The 19,730-nt window shown below is 36.8% G+C and overlaps 1 protein-coding gene across 1 annotated transcript in view; it reads right to left on the bottom strand.

Moving 5' to 3' along the window:
* LOC309838897 (disintegrin and metalloproteinase domain-containing protein 18-like) overlaps nt 1-19,730 on the bottom strand; it is a 90,480-nt gene that overhangs the window by 39,158 nt on the left and 31,592 nt on the right. The window contains exons 12-13 of the mRNA XM_082680313.1: nt 7,333-7,469; nt 3,565-3,748 (exon numbers count right to left, since the gene is read on the bottom strand). Of these exons, the coding sequence (XP_082536439.1) occupies nt 3,565-3,748; nt 7,333-7,469 (321 nt within the window). The remainder of the gene's footprint in view (nt 1-3,564; nt 3,749-7,332; nt 7,470-19,730) is intronic.

The following is a 19,730-nucleotide window of genomic DNA, read 5'->3' as shown; positions in this document are numbered from 1 at the left end:
AGTAGTAATTGGCACCTTTGCTCATCTCTTCCTAATTTTCAGTTACATACATCAAGGGATATCATAATTGACTACCCAGATCTCTTTTTTTAAATATAAATTTATTTTTTACTTATTTATTTTTGGCTGTGTTGGGTCTTCGTTGCTGCACACAGGCTTTCTCTAGCTGCGGCGAGTGGGGGCTGCTCTTCGTTGCAGTGTGTGGGCTTCTCATTGTGGTGGCTTCTCTTGTTGTGGAGCACAGGCTCTAAGTACACGGGCTTCAGCAGTTGTGGCACACGGGCTTCAGCAGTTGTGGCTCGTGGGCTCTAGAGCACAGGCTCAAGAGTGTGGCGCACAGGCTTAGTTGCTCTGTGCCATGTGGGATCTTCTGGGACCAGGGATCGAGCCCATGTCCCCTGCATTGGCAGGCGGATTCTTAACCACTGTGCCACCAGGGAAGTCCCTACCCAGATCTCTCTTAATCACAGCCACTTGACCTCTGCTATTCTGGAATTCAAGCATCCCTAGTGACACTGGGTGCCCAACTCCATGATGGTACTTCCAACCATCGACTCTAGTCTATAGAAGAAAGCTACCACTGAGATCTTCAACCACATCAGGATCTCCTCAGAAGTGCATTTCCTCATTGCTTTAGTGAAAGGAGTGTACTCTGGGCCATCCGGATAATTAGGTGCTAGATTTTGTAGTATCCTTATGTTCTATTAAAATATGGCCACAACTCTGAACTTTTGACCCCTTCTGTATTACTCCGTTAAGGTTGTTCTGGCATATCAACCTAATTTATTGTAGGCCAGATTGTTTCCCATCTTCAAGGTTCCATCCAGTGGCAAATCAAGGCTAGCCCCAGGTTACCTTGCCAAGGTATTAAACCCTGATTCACTAGACAGCATCCTCCTTTTCCAGGCTTATACTTTAATATCTTGGGGTCAACATCCTTAACATCCATCCCTGGCATGTTCTCCATGTTCTTGTCCACACATACTAGCAAATTCTACAATTTAAAAAAAATAACTTTATTCCAATAGCAGAGGGTATGTCTTCACTTGGGCTGCATTTAGACTTGAGACTAGTTAGTGGTCTAGTACCAACAAGGGAAGGCAGGGACAGATCTTGAGAAGAACAGGCATCGTCTTGTGAGACATCCGTCTCATCTAAGTCTCTCTGGTCCACAGGCAATGTGATGCTGCTCTGCCCCACCATGGGGAGAGCAGTAACTTCACAGCCCAGGGGGTTCTGAGGGATTTGGAGGTGTTAAGTTTCTCCAGTGCATCTATTCGAATGTGCCAAGCCCAGAAATGAGTACACGAGTACATATTACTATCTGGCCAGCATGAAATCCACTTTCAGAAACCTGTCTTGAGTGTCTGCTTCCTAGGACAATTTCTGGTCCAGCTAATGTGGTTTGAGTTTCTCCAGAGACAGACTCTGAAACAGTGATGCATATGAGTAATTTATTTGAAAGGCGTATTAGTTCCTTGCTGATGCTGTGACAAATGACCACAAACATAGCGACTTAAAATAACCCAAGTTAATTTTCTCATACTTTCTGTAGCTCAGAACTTCAGACAGGTAAACTAGGTCAGGTCCTCTGCTGACAGTCTCACAAGGGTAAAACCAAGATGTGGGAAAAAGCTTCCTGTTTCTTTGGTGGCTGTCAGCCAAGGGCTTGTCTTTTCTCCAAGAAACTATCAGCGTTTCTTCTTGTGCTTCCATGTGTCTTCATCCAGCAGTAGCGGCTTGAGCCCCCTTCTGCCACATCTCTCTGACTTCACCTGGAGAACATTCTCTGTTTCTAAGGGCTCATGTGATTAGCCAGGACCCACCCAGATAATCCAGGATAATGTCCCCTCTTTAATGTCCATACCCTTAATTAGTTCTGCACATTACCTTCTGCCATGTAATATGCATATCCACAAATTCCAGAGCTTCGAGTGAGGATGTATTTGAAGGTCCATTCTGCCAACCACCAAAGCGCTGGTATAGGATGTTAGGGAAGGGACGCAAGCCAGTATGAGTGGGTTTGTGAACTGTTTGCTGCTCCTGTAAGATAAAGCTAAATCCCACAGGTACCTCGGGGAAATGACACAGAATAGGGGACAGCAAACATTTTCTGTAAAGGATGAAATAGCACATAGTTTCAGTTTTGCTGAAATGCTGTGCCATATGGTCTCTGTTGCAACTATTCAACTCTGCTGTTGTAGCACAAAAAGAGTCATAAACAATATGTAAACATATGGGTGTGGCTGCATTCCAATTAAGTAACATTTACAAAAATAAGTGGCAGCTGAATTTGGCCCACTGGCTATGGTTTGTAGAACTTTGATGTAAAGCTTGCCTCAGAAAATTTCCTCCTAAGGGGCAAGGAATCTGGGACATTTATTTACCATCATACTTATCTGAGGGCTGATCGATAGTCCTGAGTACATTAAGTCCTCCCTGATAACTGGCTGAGTATTCTACTCTATTGAGGCCAGAGGAAGCACTGCAACAGAAAGTATCAGATACTTGAAGCAAAAACGCTCTACAGGAACAGTCAATGCCAAGGAAATACTGGCAGAGCATTGACAGCATCTGCTGTAAGTGTTAATCTGCCTACAGCCTGCAGTTGTGGAAATTCACAATGTGTAGATTTAGCCCTAGATTATGTTGTTTCATTTTATCCTTCATTAAATATAACTAGAGTATTTGGCAAGTAATTGGCACATATTTAGGGGTAGGTGAATGCAAGATGAGCACAGTACTATGTATTTATCAAAAAAACTAAGATGACATTGGAAAATCTGAGATAGTTGGAAAACATGTATACATATATATAGAGACACACACACACACACATGTATGTATAAACTTTAGGAAATGGTAGATGATTAAGAGAATGTGTAGGGATTTAAAGTTATTTAAACAGGTAGTGGTTAGCTATTTTTGTAGGTGGATAAAAAATTCATATAACTACTGGGGGAGTAATCATGAAGAAATTTTTTTAATTTAAATAGGGGGAATTATTAAATATTACAAAATAATGATATAACATACTAAATATCTGGTCCTATCACTTGAAAATAGTGTGCACTGAACATTCGGTTGATGGAACTATAGCAGATTACACATTTATATTTAGAATGAGTAAACAGAACAAATTTTGATCATCCTGAAACTGAGAAATGCAGGAATGTTTGAGAATAATTAAGAAACATCCATTATAATGTTTAGACATCCTTGCAACCATAAGAAACAGAAAAAAGTTGGACCAAATTCAGAAGTTTGTAGAGAAAACAGAGACTGAGGTCATATGATTTGGCTAAAAGGGAATTCATTTAGTCCATATATTCAAAATCTCTCTACTGGTATAATTGTGAACGGTGTCTTCAAACCAAGGTTTCACGACTCATTTGTCTTCTCAGCTGAAGAGGTGTGGGGAAATGATTCATACGTCTTAATTTATCCTCATTTTCACATCTTAATTCTACTGAAGACTTAGTTGCATATATCATTCCATATATGCCATGACCACTTACTGGAAACATAAGAAATGGTGCTCAGATTTCAGTCTTAATTACTCACCTGTTCACTGTCACAGTCACATTCTTCCTGAGGTTCCAAAATCCCATTACCACACACCGACTGATTTTGATATAATGGTTTCAGTTTTGAAAAGTTCTGAAGACACTGACCCTCAAATGTTGAAACAAAATATCTATAGTCACGCATGCTGCAGTTGCTAAACATCTTTATACCACTGGAAACCCTAAAAGGAAATAACAGTCCTCAGGTTAAGTAAACCTAGCTAATAAAACCACATCTAAACAATGCTCCATGTATAATGATACGAATTGCAAGATGGCTCAAACGAAAAACTTGTACCTTGGTGGAGACAAAGTCAAACATGATTAATTTTTAATTTATCATTGCTTATCTTTAACATTAAAAAAAATAAGCATTGAAAATGTATCTTTACAGGAAAGCAATGAGGTATAATGGTTAAATCTATCTATCACCTATCTATCTACCTACCTATCATCACCTATCTTTCTCCTTACCTAATATGCTCTTCTCTTACATATTGAAAGCTTCCTTCCCTTATTTCCATTAAATATTTGCTCAAATGTCACCTTCTACAGAGGTCTACCTTGACATTATCTGAAATTGTGTTCCCTCCCATATTCTCCTTCCAATTTCAATATTTATTATTCTACATAGTAGTTTCACATCATGTAAAAATAAGATTTTTTGTTTGTATCTTTTAATATATTTTCATATGACCTAAATTTTACACTAAAATATAAGTCCCTTGAAGTTTTATATTTTCATGTTCATTTCCAGTGGGCTGTCTAGTAGCTATGTCTAACAGATGTCCAATAGACATTTCAAATACGCGAGGTACAGTATTGAACTACTGTTCTTCCCCACCAAGTCTGCTCCATCCACTGCTCTCAGTTGCTGGCAACTCCATTCTTCTGGTAGCTCAGGTTGATAACATGGGTGTGACCCTGGACTTTCTGCACTAATACACACACACACACACACACACACACACATGAATATAACACATCCAATTAACAATTTTTATATGGATTACATGCTGAAATGATAATATTTCAGATAGACTGGGTTAAATAAAATAATTTATTAAAATACATCACTAATTAATTTTATCTACTTAAACAAATTTTTAATGTAGCTAGTCTAAAATTTAAAGTTCTATATGAGGCTCACATTTCATTTCTATTGCACAGTGCCACTCTATGCAGTCATGTCTGAAATAATCGTGCCTGAACAGCTATATCTGAGATGACAGAAGTCCTGGGTTGTCTCCTGAGCCTTCGAGGAAAGAAATATATAATTGCCAAGGTTTCAGAGTTGGTAGTGTCTGAGAAAAAAAGTGAAATGCTTTAGCCTTTACTGGCATAGCCATTTGTAATGGGATAAATAAGGGAAACTGGGAGGAATATCACAAGCAATAATAGTATTTAAGCAAACTTCTCTATTACTTTTAACTACATTGTTTGTTTTTTTAAAAGGAACATTTATTTATTTTTGGCTGCATCGGGTCTTTGTTGCTGTGCGCGGGCTTTCTCTAGTTGCAGCGAGTGGGGGCTAATCTTCGTTGCGGTGTGTGGGCGTCTCATTGCGGTGGCTTCTCTTGTTGTGGAGCACGGGCTCTAGGCATGCGGGCTTCAGTAGCTGTGGCTCGCAGGCTCAGTAGTTGTGGCTTGCGGGCTCTAGAGCACAGGCTCAGTAGTTGTGGCGCATGGGCTTAGCTGCTCTGTGGCATGTGGGATCTTCCCAGACCGGGGATCAAACCCGTGTACCCTGTGTTGGCAGGCAGATTCTTAATCACTGCGCCACCAGGGAAGTCCCAACTACATTGTTTTAATCGGCATCTGTGCCATTCTGCTTCTGTAGGCCACTCTCATGCAAAAAGCTACAAACTCTGAGCACTGACATCCTTTTACACAAAATTAGTTTAAAAATACACAGGGACTCAGAGGTTATTTTCTACTTGGACCACATGTTTTCTGAGTGAAAATTAAAAGTTTTAGTTAGAACTTGGAACTTTTATTTAAGGTGGGTACAAAACAATTTAATTTTTTAAATCTTTGCTTAAAAGATGGCCATGGGGGGCTTCCCTGGTAGCGCAGTGGTTGGGAGTCCGCCTGCCGATGCAGGGGACGCAGGTTCGTGCCCCGGTCCGGGAGGATCCCACGTACCGCGGAGCAGCTGGGCCCGTGAGCCATGGCCGCTGAGCCTGCACGCCTGGAGCCTGTGCTCCGCAACGGGAGAGGCCACAACAGTGAGAGGCCCGCGTACCACACACACACAAAACAGATGGCCATGGGAAGGAAGAAATGCAAGTGATATATATATATATATATATATATATATATATATATATACATACACACACATACATACATATATAATAGACACAAGGCATTTGAAAGAAATATTAAATAATTGGCTTTTTGTGGGGAAGACTACCTCTGGGTCTAAAGACAGCTATAAAATAAGTTGGGCAGCTTATTTTATATAAGGGCAGCTGCCTTGAAATACTTTGATTTCTTATCCAAAGTTCCAATTGCGGGGTAGGAAAAAAATTGAAATAATTATTTCAGGAGAACGCAGCATCCTCTGCAGCCCTAACTGTTTCTGATTCCATGGGCATTAACTTGGCAAAATGTCAACTATCTGCTCTCTTTTACATAGGCACTTCGGTAGCTGTTTGAATGAATCTTAAATTTGTAATTACAAAATATGTCTTCAACAAGTCCAACAATCCTATCACTTTCCTAAGTCATTTCTAAGTTCCAGTCTCCAAGATAAGTGTTTCACATCTTCTATCAAAGCTTCCTATCAGAATAAACCAGATTCCCTACATCTTTACACCTCCATTAACCAGATTCCCTACATCTCTATCTGTTTACTCTCCTAATGTTCTATCACAGTAACTGAATTTATCCTCTCCTCTCTAATTTCCTCCATGATTTTGCTCTTAACTCTTCATATGTCCAAAATTATCATCTTTTCTTCCTCTTCTCTTCATTTTGATCAATCTATAGATAATATGTCATGTCTCCCATCAATAAAATCCCTCCTTTGATTATAAATTCCACCTCATAATCCCCAAAAGGTTGCCTGTAACCTTCATCTCCATCCTATTGCCCCCCACAGAGTTTATCAGGTTCCTTAAAAAGAATCTAAAATATTGATTGGGATTGCACTGAATTTATAAACCTCTTCTGAAAAAATTAGACATTTTATAATAGGTCATCTATTTTCTTAGTGCTGGTATACACATACTCGTACACATAGTAATGGTTTTCAAGATTGATCACGCTGATGAATTTTTTGATGTTGTTCTGACTGTGTACTGATTCTGTGGCCTCTATGTAGGTAGTCAAGCATAATAACTGCAAAGAAGGACAATTATTTTCCTCTTCAAATCTTTTCTTCTTTTTTTCCCCTCAAAATAATAGCCAAAGCTACTAGTACTACGTTATATTGTTAAGGGTGATTTTGCCTTGAGCAACAGATACAACAAGAACAAAAACAACAACAGTATCTATGTGAATTCAATATTTCATAGTCTTCATAAATCTTTAAAGTTTCCCTCTAATTCCCTTGAGTGAATATTTCATTATCATGGGGTTTACCGCTTTCTGGAGTCTTATATCATGTGAACAAATTCATTAGTGTGATATCTCTTCAGGCACAACATTCCTTCCTAATTTTTGACGTGGGATTGAGTATAAAAAATAAATTCATCATGTCTTGTAAACAACCTCACAAATATATGTGTGAAATAAATTCAAAAGAAAAAACAAGGCTTACACTGCTTCATGATTCATTATGCACATAGCGCTTGGACAGGAACATTTACGGATGTCATCATATGCTAATCCTATTTTAAGGCCAAGCAGTTGAGCTATAATAACGGAAAATCCCTCCAATGTTATTGCACCTGGATACTAAGATAAAGAAGGTTGAAGAGAAAACCATTATATAAGAAGAAAACAAAAGCAAGTAATACATCAAAACAGTTTTGTTCCTATAAAATTTTATATTTTAATACCTTTTCATGTTGACCATATTTTATATTTTATTTTGATAAAATAGTTAATTTATTAAGAAGCATGATATAAAGTAAAATGTAATTAAACTACCAATATCCTCTGGTGTAAAATTAGGCATGCCCAGATTCTATAGCCTTAAGCACACTTAGTGTTTCTGATGTAAACAATATAAAACACATTTATTTAACTTTCTTATTAAATCAATTCATTCAATTAACAATTATTAATTCAGTATACACATGTGTCAGGCACTATGATAAAAGATAAGAATATAGTGGCATGCATGAAAGAAAGGACTTTGTCCACACTTGCAGTTATATTACAAAAGTGGAGAAAGAAAACTAGTAGGAAATTAATAACGAACTCCCCAAATACAGAGAGATCATGAAAAGTGCTCTGAAGAAATGGAGTGCTCTAATAGAGAATTCTGAGGAGGGGTATAAGATACAGATAAGATACTTAGGAAAATCTGTTTGTGGAATTGATGTTTAGGCCAAGATAGAAAGTTTGGAAAATGACCCAGCCTCATTAATAGCGGTAGGGAGCTTGTATGGGAACCTGTTCAAATGCTGTAGTATAATGAGTGAAGTGAAGGAATGACAGAACGGAAGTTCGAGATATAGGCAAGGCCATGGTAAAGAAATTTGAAGTGAGATGTTACCAAAAAAAGATTGGTGGTAGTGCAGAGTGGCATTTCATATGATTTAACCTGGATAAATAAACTGTGATACTTTTCTCATATTTTTAATCATTACAAGAAAAATTCTTAGAACTTCTCTAATTTTTCTACATCAATAAAAATACATAGTGAGTAAAACTGAATTAATACCTAAAAGAAAAAATATTGTGTGTATGTATGTGCATGTGTGTGAATGAAAACATAGAATATTATCTAGCAACATGGAAAAATGACTTAGTAGGTACCCTCTCTTGAAAAAAAGGGAAAATCCCAGTGTCAGGATTTGAAAGGAGGCTAAAGACAAATCAGAACATGAGAGATGATATCTGGCTAACCACCAGGTTTTAGGGCAAGATATAGGAACCAGAAGCTGGACTTTTAATGCCAACACACAGAAAGGAGAAACAGTCTTATACTTTCATATTTATATAGTTGAAAACAAATCTCCTGTATAAAGCCATGCTACAGAATAAAATAAGCCCTTAATTATACTGTGCAGGAAGAGAAGGTAGATTACACACAAAAATTAATAACAGGAATAAAAAAGATGACATCAGTAAAGATCCTCAGATTAGAAAGAGCTATGATGTGCAAAAGAATGAAATTGGAAACTTGTCATATACCACTTACAAAAATTTACTTGAAATGGATTAAAGACTTAAACATAAGACCTGAAACTGTAAAAGTTTTAGAAGAAAACATATGGCAAAAGCTGTTTGATATTGGTCTTGGAAATGATTTTATTGGATTTCACATCAAAAGCACAGGCAACAAAAGCAGAAATAAACAAGTGGGACAATATCAAAAGAAAATATGTCTACACAGCAAAGGAAACAATCAACAAAATGAAAAAGCAACCTATGGAAATGGAGAAAATACTTGCAAACCGTATACCTGATGAGGTGATTTTTAAAATATATAAGGAGCTCATAGAACTCAACAGCCAAAAAGCCCCAAATAACTCAATTAAAACATGGACAAAGGGCCTGAACAGACACTTTTTTCCCCCAAATAATACATATCAATGGCCATCAAGTATATGAAAAGATGCTCAACATCACTATTCGTCAGAGAGATACAAATCAAAACCACAGTGAGATACCACCTTCTACAAGATAGGATAGGTAATATCAAAAAGAGATAATGAATGAGGACACAGAGAAAAGGCAGCCCTGGTGCATTGTTGGTGGAAATGTAAGCTGATACAGTCATTGTGCAGAATAGTATGCAGTCCTCAAAAAATTGAAAACATATCATATGAGCCAGCAGAGCCACTTCTGGGCATATACGCAAAGAAAACGAGACCCCTTTCTGAACTCCCATGTTCACGGCAGCATTATTCTCAATAGCCCAGGCTTGGAAAGAACCTGCATGTTCACCAGTGAATGAATGGGTAACGAAAACGTGGTAGGTATACAGTGGAATGTTAGTCAGTTATAGAAAAGAAGGAAGTCCTGACATTTGTGACAACATAGATGACCTTGAGGGCATTATGCGGAGTGAACTAAGTCAGACAGAGAATGACAAACACCCCATGATTTCATATGTGGGATCTAAAACAAACGAACAGAAAACGAAACGGAAACAGACTCACAGATACAGACAACAAACTGGTGGTTAGCAGAGGTGGGGACTGCTGGTGAGATGGGTGAAATTCATGAAGGCGATTAAAAGGTGCTGACGGAGAAAGACAAATACTGTATGGGATCACTTACATGTGGAATCTAAAACAAAAAAAAAGACAAAAACCACTGACCTCACAAAAACAGAGAGAATGGTGGTCCCTAGGAGCTGGAGAATTAGGGAAATGGGAAGAGGTTGGCAAAAGGCTACAAACTCTCAGTTATAAGATGGATGAATGAGTCCTGAGGATCTAATGTACAGCATGGCGACTATAGTTACTAATACTGTATTATATACTTGAAATCTGTTAAGAGAGTGGATCAAAAGCACTCTCATAAATAAAAAAGGTAAACTATGTGAGGTGATGGATATATTAATTAATTTAATTTTGAGAATCATAAATAACTTACATCAAATTATCACACTGTACACTTTAATTATATTCGTATTTTATTTGTCAATTATACCTCAATAAAGCTGGGGGAGGGGGGCAGGAAGAGCTGTGGTGTGTTGTGCACGTGTGTGCGCACAAATACAGGAAAAACATAGAGAAGAAAAATGAATATTGGACAGTTTCAATAGAGACTTGTAATCTACAGTATAGAATCTAATAGATACTTCAGGTCATGAAGAAATTGGAGCCTGCCTGGCATTAACAGAAGCTTGCAGCATTGGTCAGGAGTCCATGCTCAAAGGAAACTAACTCTAGAAAGAGACAGTTTTTGTGACATTTAGACTCAGGCCAGGTGTAATAGACATGGCATATGGGTTCACAGGGAACTCATGGAAACAATGTTTACTATTTCTGGCCTGGAAAATATAAATTGTGAATACGAGGAGGATGATGACTGCGAAATACACAAGCAGAAAGCTTCAGAAAGAAGACCCTCCAAATTCTGACCCCCACATTTCTGGCTGAGTTTTGAGACACTCATACATGGAACAGCCTCAACACAACTGAAGATCTCAGCTGAGGCTAGAGCTGTTGTTCATGACGAAGAGCTGCTGTTCTAAATTTAACCAAGAGCACTGCATGACAAAACAAGCAAACACAAAATCAACCCTCATCAGAGAAAAGCAGCAGAATCCAGACTCCCTATGAACGTTACAACGTTCAAGGTAACAAAGGATATCATTGAAAAGGCCATGAAAACTGAATTGGGGTGTGAACAATGGCCCATAAAACTGATCCAGAATGTGTATTTTAGAAAATAAACTGTCTTCTGAAATGGAAGATTTAAAGAGAAATCAGTGTCTCCTGACATAATTCTCAGAAATATCCTTAATACAGTCCAAAATTACTCATCATACCAAGAACCAGGAATATCTCAACTGTAATCAGAAAAGACAATCAACAGAGAGCAAAACCAAGATGGTTCATACATTGCATTCTGCAACAAGGATTTTAAAGTAACTACCATAAAAATGCTCCAAGAAGCTATTACAAAAACTGTTAAAAGAAATTAAAAAACGAAAATCTCATCAAAGAAATAGATAATATAAAAAGAACCAAATGAAAGTTTCAGAACAGAAAAATACAATAATAAAAAAATAAATAAAACCTCAATAAATGAACTTAGTAACAAAATGGAGATGTCAAAAGGGAGAATCAGTAAACTTAAAGATTGATTAGGGGCTTCCCTGGTGGTGCAGTGGTTGAGAATCCACCTCCCAGTGCAGGGGACACAGGTTTGAGCCCTGGTCCAGGAAGATCCCACATGCCGCGGAGCAACTAAGCCCGTGCACCACCACTACAGAGCCTGTGCTCTAGAGCCCACGAGCCACAACTACTGAAGCCTGTGTGACAAAACTACTGAAGCCCACACGCCTAGAGCCCATGCTCTGCAACAAGAGAAGCCACTGCAATGAGAAGCCCGTGCACCACAATAAAGAGTAGCCCCCGCTCGCCGCAACTAGAGAAAGCCTGCGTGCAGCAACGAAGACCCAAAGCAGCCAAAAATAAATAAATAAATACATTTATATATAAAAAAAGATTGATTAGTATAAATTATCCAATCTGAAAACAGAGAGAAAATAGTTTTTTAAAAAAATTAACAGAAATACAGGAGCAGTGGGACAATAACAAAAAAATCTAACATTAATATCGTTAGCGGCCCAGAAGAGGAGAAAAAGTGCATAGCTGAAAAATACTTGAAGGAAAAAAGGCCGAAAATCTCCCAAATTTGGCAAAAGACACAAATCTACATATATAATAGATTCACAAAACTTCTGACAATAGACTCAAAGTAGTCCATGGCCAGACAGATCATAATTACATGGCTAGAGAAAAATTTTAAATGCCTTGAAATCAGCCAAAGGAAAACAACACATTGCTTATTCAGGAACAATGATTACTATGACAGAGGATTTCTCATCAGAAATAAATGAGACAGAGGATGTAGGACAATATTTTCAAAGTGCTGAAAATGACTTTCATCCTGCAAAAATATCCTTAAAGAATAAAGAAGAAGTGAACACATTCTAAAATGAAGAGAAATTCAGAGACTATGTTCCAGTATCCCTGCTTCAGAGCTGTAACATCTGTAGTGAAGAAAGAGGAACAGAAGGGATATTTATATGGGAAGATATAATAGACTATTTTTCTTCATTTGACTTTTTTAAAAAAATTATGTTTCAGGGTTAAAGACAATGTACTGAAAAGTAATGTTTCATCAAATTATATCATAAAATTCCCTGTTTTATGATTATATACATGATTTGGGACCTAAAATATGGTGTTAACATTTCTATATTCTACTTGAAATGGTATAATGCTGGTACGCAAACTTGTGTGTATGTGATTGTGTGTGTGTGTAATCATACTACAGAAAACATGAAAAATGCTTTACAAAGAGAAATATTGAAAAACACTAAAAATCAGAGATTGATCGTTTCTGTAAAGAGACAGGACATATTTGTGTACTATATAGTGTCTGTCACAACTATAATTCTGATGTTGTATCAGGAAAGTAGTCATAGACAGTAGGTAAATGAATGGATATAGCTGTGTTCCTATAGAACTTTATTTACAATATATGTGGTAGGCCAGATTTGGCTGATGGGTCACATTTGCTTATGTCTATGATGAATAAATCAAAATAGAATACTAAAAATTGTTCTAGTATCCCAAATAAAAACTGGAAATGCCAACGGAGGACCACAAAAAACAAAAAGATAAAACAGAAAACATATACTAAGTTGACAGACTGAAATACAAACATATCAACAATTAGATTCAATGCAAACTGTCTAAACATACTGATTAAAAGCCACAGATTTGCAAAATGTAGGAAAAACCACATGTTCCAGCTATATGTTGTTTACAAGAAACTCACATAAGATATAAAGATGAAAGTAGTTAAGAAAAAAGATTTAGTGTGTGAACATTTATCACAAGAAAGTTGGAGAGGCTACATTAATAACAGGTGAAGTTAACTTCAGAGCAAAAATTATCATGGACAAAGGATATTATATAATAAAAGGTTTGATTTGCCAGTAAAATATAATAATCTTAAATGTTTGGGTACCAAACATAAGAGCTGCAAAATATATGGAGCTAAAATGAATACAACTGAAAGAATAAATACACACATACATAATTTAGTTGGAGACTTAAACAACTCTCACAACTGAGAGAAGCACTAGAAAACTGGATATTGTTTAGAAGACATGAAAAATACTATCATACTACAATACCTATAAACGACTCAACTGCAGCATGATATACATCTTGTGAGTTTTGTAACATATGTAGCTTAAAGCAAGGTGTTTATGGACTTCAGTGATTGCAAGGTTTGTACCCATGACATGAAGTAGCACAATTTAACACTCTGGGAAAAGTTAAGTCAATCACTCAAGGCTGGGAAAAAGAGAACCCAAAGAGAGCAGATGAAATAATTCCTGGAAATCACACAGAACTGGGAATAATTGCTGGGCACACTAGCCAGAATAGAAACATTCATAATTCATGGGGCTTTGGATAGAGGGACTTAGAAGTCTACTGTCTCCTGATTAGTCTGGAACAAATTCACTCTGTATGAAATGCCTCCTGCTGCCACCTGAGAATATTTGAAAGAATGTCTGGACAGGATCAAACTCTTTCCAAGCAACTTGACTGTGTCCTAGGATAGGAAAAATAACACACACACACACACATGCACATAAATATGCAGCAACCAGCAAGGTATAAGTCAAAGTAGGCAACCAAATAAAATGTATAAAGCAGTAGATATCAGTGAAAAGGGCCAAATAGGTAGCTCCAAGGACCTACCTGCTGCTCCACAAAAATACTGAAAATTTGAGAAAAAAATCGTCAGCATCAAATTTGTCAGAACTCTAGAAAATAGTAAAAGATTTACAGCAATCAAGTGAATGCTGAAACTAGAAAAAGGCAACTTGAGAATTTATAACTTGTATTTTAAAACACTACTGGAATATTAGGTTAAAATATTTATTAAGATTTTTTTTATAGACAACTTAAAAATAGTAGGAAAGCACTGTGGCATTTTCACTTCCTCTAATCCTGCCCCAATCTCCAGCATGGATTTATTTCTGGGCTCTTCATTCTGTTCCATTTGTCTATATAGCTGTTTTTATACCAGTACTATACTGCTTTGATTACTGCAGCTTTGTAACATATTTTGAAATCAGAAAATGTAATGCCTCCAGCTTTGTTTTTCTTGCTCAAGATTTCTTTGGCTGTCCCGAGTCTTTTGTGATTACACATGAATTTTAGGACTGTTGCTTTCTATTTCTGTAGATAATGCCATTGAGGTTTTGATAAGGATTCACTGAATTTGCAGCTCACTTGGGATAATATGGACATTTTAACAGTATTAATTCTTCCAATCAGTGGATATGGATGTCTTTTCATTTATCTGTGTCTTCTTTAACTTCTTTCATTTGTGTTTTAGAAATTTTCACCTCACTGGTTAATGTTATTCCTAAGTATTTGATTGTTCTTGATGCTATTGTGAATGGGATTGGTTTATTAATTTCCTTTTTCAGATAGTTCATTGTGTATAAAAACATGACTCATTTTTTTTTTTTTTGTGGTACGCGGGCCTCTCACCACTGTGGCCTCTCCCATTGCAGAGTACAGGCTCTGGACGCGCAGGCTCAGCGGCCATGGCTCATGGGCCCAGCCGCTCCGCGGCATATGGGATCTTCCCAGACCAGACCACGAACCCGTGTCCCCTGCATTGGCAGGTGGACTCTCAACCACTGCGCCACCAGGGAAGCCCAACATGCCTCATTTTTGTATATTGATTTGTTTCTGCAAGTTTACTGAATTTGTTTATTAGTTTTAAGAGTTTTTTTATTGTTGTTTAATATTTAGGACTTTCACACATATGACCATGTCATTTACAAACATAGATAATTTTACTTCTTTTCCAATTTGGATGTCTTTTCTTTCTTTTTTCTTTCTTTCTTTCTTTCTCTCTCTCTGTTTTGTTTGTTTGTTGGGGTTTTTTTGTCTAATTGTTCTGGCTAGGACCTCCAGTACCATGTTGAATAGAAGTGGTGAGAGCTGGTATCCCTGCCTTGTACCAGATCTTAGATGGAAAGCTTTCAGTTTTTCCCCATTAATTATGATGTTGCCTGTGGGCTCTTCATACATGTCCTTCATTGGATTGAAGTAATTTTCTTCTACTTTTGGAAATTTGTTGAGAGGTTTCATCATGAATGGATGTTAAAATCTGTCAAATGCTTTTTCTGATTCTATTGAGATGATCATGTGAATTTTCTCTATAATTTTGTTGTCATGGTGTATCACATTGAATGCTTTGCATATGTTGAACCTATGTTAAACATATGTTGCATCCCAGGAATAAATCCCTCTTGATCATAGTGTATAATACTTTTAATATGCTAAATTTGGTTGAATTTGGTTTGCTACTATTTTGTTGAGGATTTTTGCATTTATGTTTACCAGGGATATTGGTCGTAGTTTTTTTTTCCTGTGGCATCTTTGGTTTTGGCGTCACGGTGATGCTGGTCCCATAAAATGAGTTTGGAAGTGCTCCTTCATTTATTTTTGCAAGATTTTCAGAAGGAATGATATAAATTCTTCCTTGAATTTTTGACAGAAATATCCAATGAAGCGATCTGGTCCTGGACTTTTCTTTATTAGGAGGTTTTGGATTACTATACTAATTCAACCCCTTGTTTGTTATTGGACCATTCAGTCTTTCTGTTTCTTCTTGATTCAGTGTTGTTAGGTTGTATGTCTCCAGGAAGTTATCCATTTCTTCCAGGTCATCTGATTTGTAGGCATAAAATCATTCCTAATACTCCTTTATTATCCTTTTTATTTATCAGACATCCATTGTAATGCCTCCTCTTTCATTTCTGATTTCATCCATTTGAGTCTCTTTTGTTGCTTAGTTTAGATAAGGGCTTGTCAATTGTGTTTGTCTTTTAAAAAAATCAACTAGCTTTGTCAAAATTTTCTATTGTTTTTCTACCCTCTATTTAATTTATTTCTGCTCTAAGCAAAGTCTTCAGAAAAACAGAAATGGAGAAAATATAACTCATTTTATGTAGTCATTATTACCCTGATATCAAATCCAGAAATAGTCAATATCAGAAAAGATAACTAAAGTTCAATGTAACTCATCAACATAAAGGCAAATTTTCTTAAAATGTTACCAACTCAAAGGCAACAATAAATTAAAAAAAGACAATGCAGGAATGCAAATCAGGTTCAACAACTGAAAATCGGTCAATAATATACTCACCATATTAACAGACTAAAGAATAAAAATCATATATGTCTCAATAAATGTAGAAAAAGGCATTTGACAAAATTTAACATCAATTTCTGGAAGAACAAACAAATAAAAAACACTAAACACGTGGGAATCAAAAGGAGCTTCCATAACCTGATAAAGGACTTCTACCAAAAATCCTATGACTAACATTGTACAAAATGGTGAAAGACGATGCATTTCCTCAAAGATTGGGAAGAAAGCAAGGATTAGGACTCTCACCATTTCTACTCGACAACGTAATGGGGATTCTACCTGGTGGAATAAGTCAAGAAAAAGAAAAAGCATGGATATTGAAATGAAATAAATAAAATTATCTCTATTCTCAGATGAACTAATTATCTACACAGAGAATTCCAGTCTATCAAACAGCTCATATAACTAACTGTCTTTCCCAGCCTACAGAGGGTAGTCACCACAGGAAGCATAGATAAAAGTTGGGTGAGTTTGATGGACAGCATAAATATACTCCAATAGCTCCATGTCTATAAGACAATGAATTCCTTTCTTTTCATTACACCAAGTTCACAGCAAATAGATGACCACTGATCACACATGTCAGTCAATCAATAAAATGATTAAAAACAATCCCAAATGTTTGAGTTGGTACCCCAAATCCAAAATCTCAAGTACTTTCACCCATATTAATAAATTTAGTATGAATCAAATATAATTCTGTTCTTCTTTGTTTAGAATCATTAATATCTATTCCTTCAATTGTTCCCCATTTCTTTGGTTTATAAACTGTTGCCTTCCAGGGAAGCCCTCCCAACTTTTATTTTTAATCAGTGAACATAAGGGCTGACGGGAATAGAGCAGGGGTCAGTAAACTATGGTCCAGAGACCAAGTCTGGCTTGTGACCTGTTTTGGTAAAGTCTGCAAGTAAGAATGTTTTTTAAGTCTTTTAAATAGTTGAAAAAAATCAAAAGAAAAACACTATTTTGTGGCAAATGAAAATTATATGAGACTCAAGTTTTAGTAGTGATACATTAAGCTTTAATGAAACATGGTCTTGCTCATTAATCTGTACCTGTCTACACTGACTCTTGCACAGATCACATGGCCTGCAAAGCTGAAAACATTTACTATCTGGCCCTTTACTTACAGTTTGCTAATCCTTAAGATAGAACTTGAAGTGAATGTATCATTATAAGGCATCCAACTCAAATAATGTCATTAGAGGATCTCTAAGCAAGAGAAGCTAGAAGGCTCACCTCACCAGGCAGATGAGGATCAGCTACTACAAAAAAATCCTTAGACAGATTTGGGGTTTTAGAATTATCAGATTCGTCTTGCTTGGTTCATCCAATGTTACCATCCCAAATCTAAAGTCTCACTCCTTTCCAATTAATACCCTAATTATAAAATAACAGATCTGGTGCCACCTTGCATTTTTAATTCTGCAACATGAACAATTAATTTGGGGTGTGATTCTCAGCTATATTTGCCTAGTAATTACAAGAAAAAAGAGATTATTTTAAAGCCACCACAGGATCCAAGAAGAATTTAATAAAAGCAAATGAGTAACAGGTAACAAACAAATTATTGTTGAAGCAACAGAGGATGATGAGGCGACTCTGAGACTAGAAAAGCAGAATGTTGCTACCAATGCCAAGACTGGTTGGGTGTATGAATGAGGAACTGTCATTAGAATTCATAAACAAGTGCTGATAAGCAGGAGGAAAAAGCACAGAGGGAGGGGATGTTTCACACGACCAGGAAGCAATGGTTCTGAGGCACTGCTCCAGGCAGGGCCAGAATGTAAAGACACTATGACACTTCCCTTCCTCTCTCCAATCATCCACATTTGCTGAACATACCCAAAAGCCAGAAGCCAAAGAAGCCCAGGGAATATATTGTTCTTATGATGTAATCAGAGCAGGTAATAAGCAGAAAATGGATCTGAGAGCACCTAGTGAGAGACTGATCCACAATATAAATATTAAGAAATATTAGAGGATGTAGAAATAAAAGAAAAAATTTAAATAAGAGAAAAAAAATAGATGATGAGTCAAAATGCTCTCATATATAATTAACCAAGTTCCAGAGAGGAAAGGGAAAGAAAAAGATTAGCAAATAAATAATATTGATATAATAAAATTTCTCAGGTCAGACGTAAATTAGTATCCAGATTGAAAGGGCATCAATATAACAAGCATATTGGATGATAAAAGATACCTCGCAATGATAAAAAGATCTTAAATGTTTCTGCAGAGAAAACAAGCAGACCACATACAAATGAGTGAGACTAAGAATGGTGTTAAATTTCTAAAGAGAAAGTAAAAGGAGAGGACTTTTAAAATTCCAAGGTGCAATTATTTCAAAACCAAAATTAACCAATCTTTTAAAATAGCTACATTTTCTTTCTTTCTTTCTTTTTTTTTTTTGCTATATGCGGGCCTCTCACTGCTGTGGCCTCTCCCGCCGCGGAGCACAGGCTCCGGACGCGCAGGCCCAGCGGCCATGGCTCACGGGCCCAGCCGCTCCGCGGCATGTGGGATCTTCCCAGACCGGGGCACGAACCCGCGTCCCCTGCATCGGCAGGCAGACTCTCAACCGCTGCGCCACCAGGGAAGCCCTAAAATAGCTACATTTTCAATGACGCAACTCCCAAACAAGTTACTACCCACCTACTTTTTCAGTAAATTATAGGAGTGTGTATTCTAACCAAAATGAGTAAGCAAGCCAGGAAAGAACACATATTCCAAAGGAGACAAGACAGAAGATTCTTAAACAGCTATGCAAAAAGTCCAACGTAGATTGGTTTAAAAAAAAAATACATCTATAGAGTTAAAAAAAAAAAAAGGAATTTCTGAATCATGTAGGAAAGTGGAGGCAATTTACAACTTAATTAAAGAATTTGGACAAAAACAGTAATGATGTAACTACTAATTTGGGAAGAACCAAAAGTTATGCAATAAAGGCGACAATCTCAGTTCATTATTTGCCTCATCAGAGAATTAAACACAATTCTAATAATCTGTATAATTATAGAGAGGAAGAATAGAAGAGGCAGAATGTAGAAATGATGAGCTATTAGGATGTTAAATTCTGACTTCAACATAGGAAGTCAATAGATAATG

This window comes from Grampus griseus (assembly GCF_964374135.1).
Source record: "Grampus griseus genome assembly, chromosome: 21".
Classification (NCBI taxonomy): Eukaryota; Metazoa; Chordata; class Mammalia; order Artiodactyla; family Delphinidae; genus Grampus; species Grampus griseus.
This window is presented reverse-complemented; position numbering and strand designations above follow the sequence as displayed.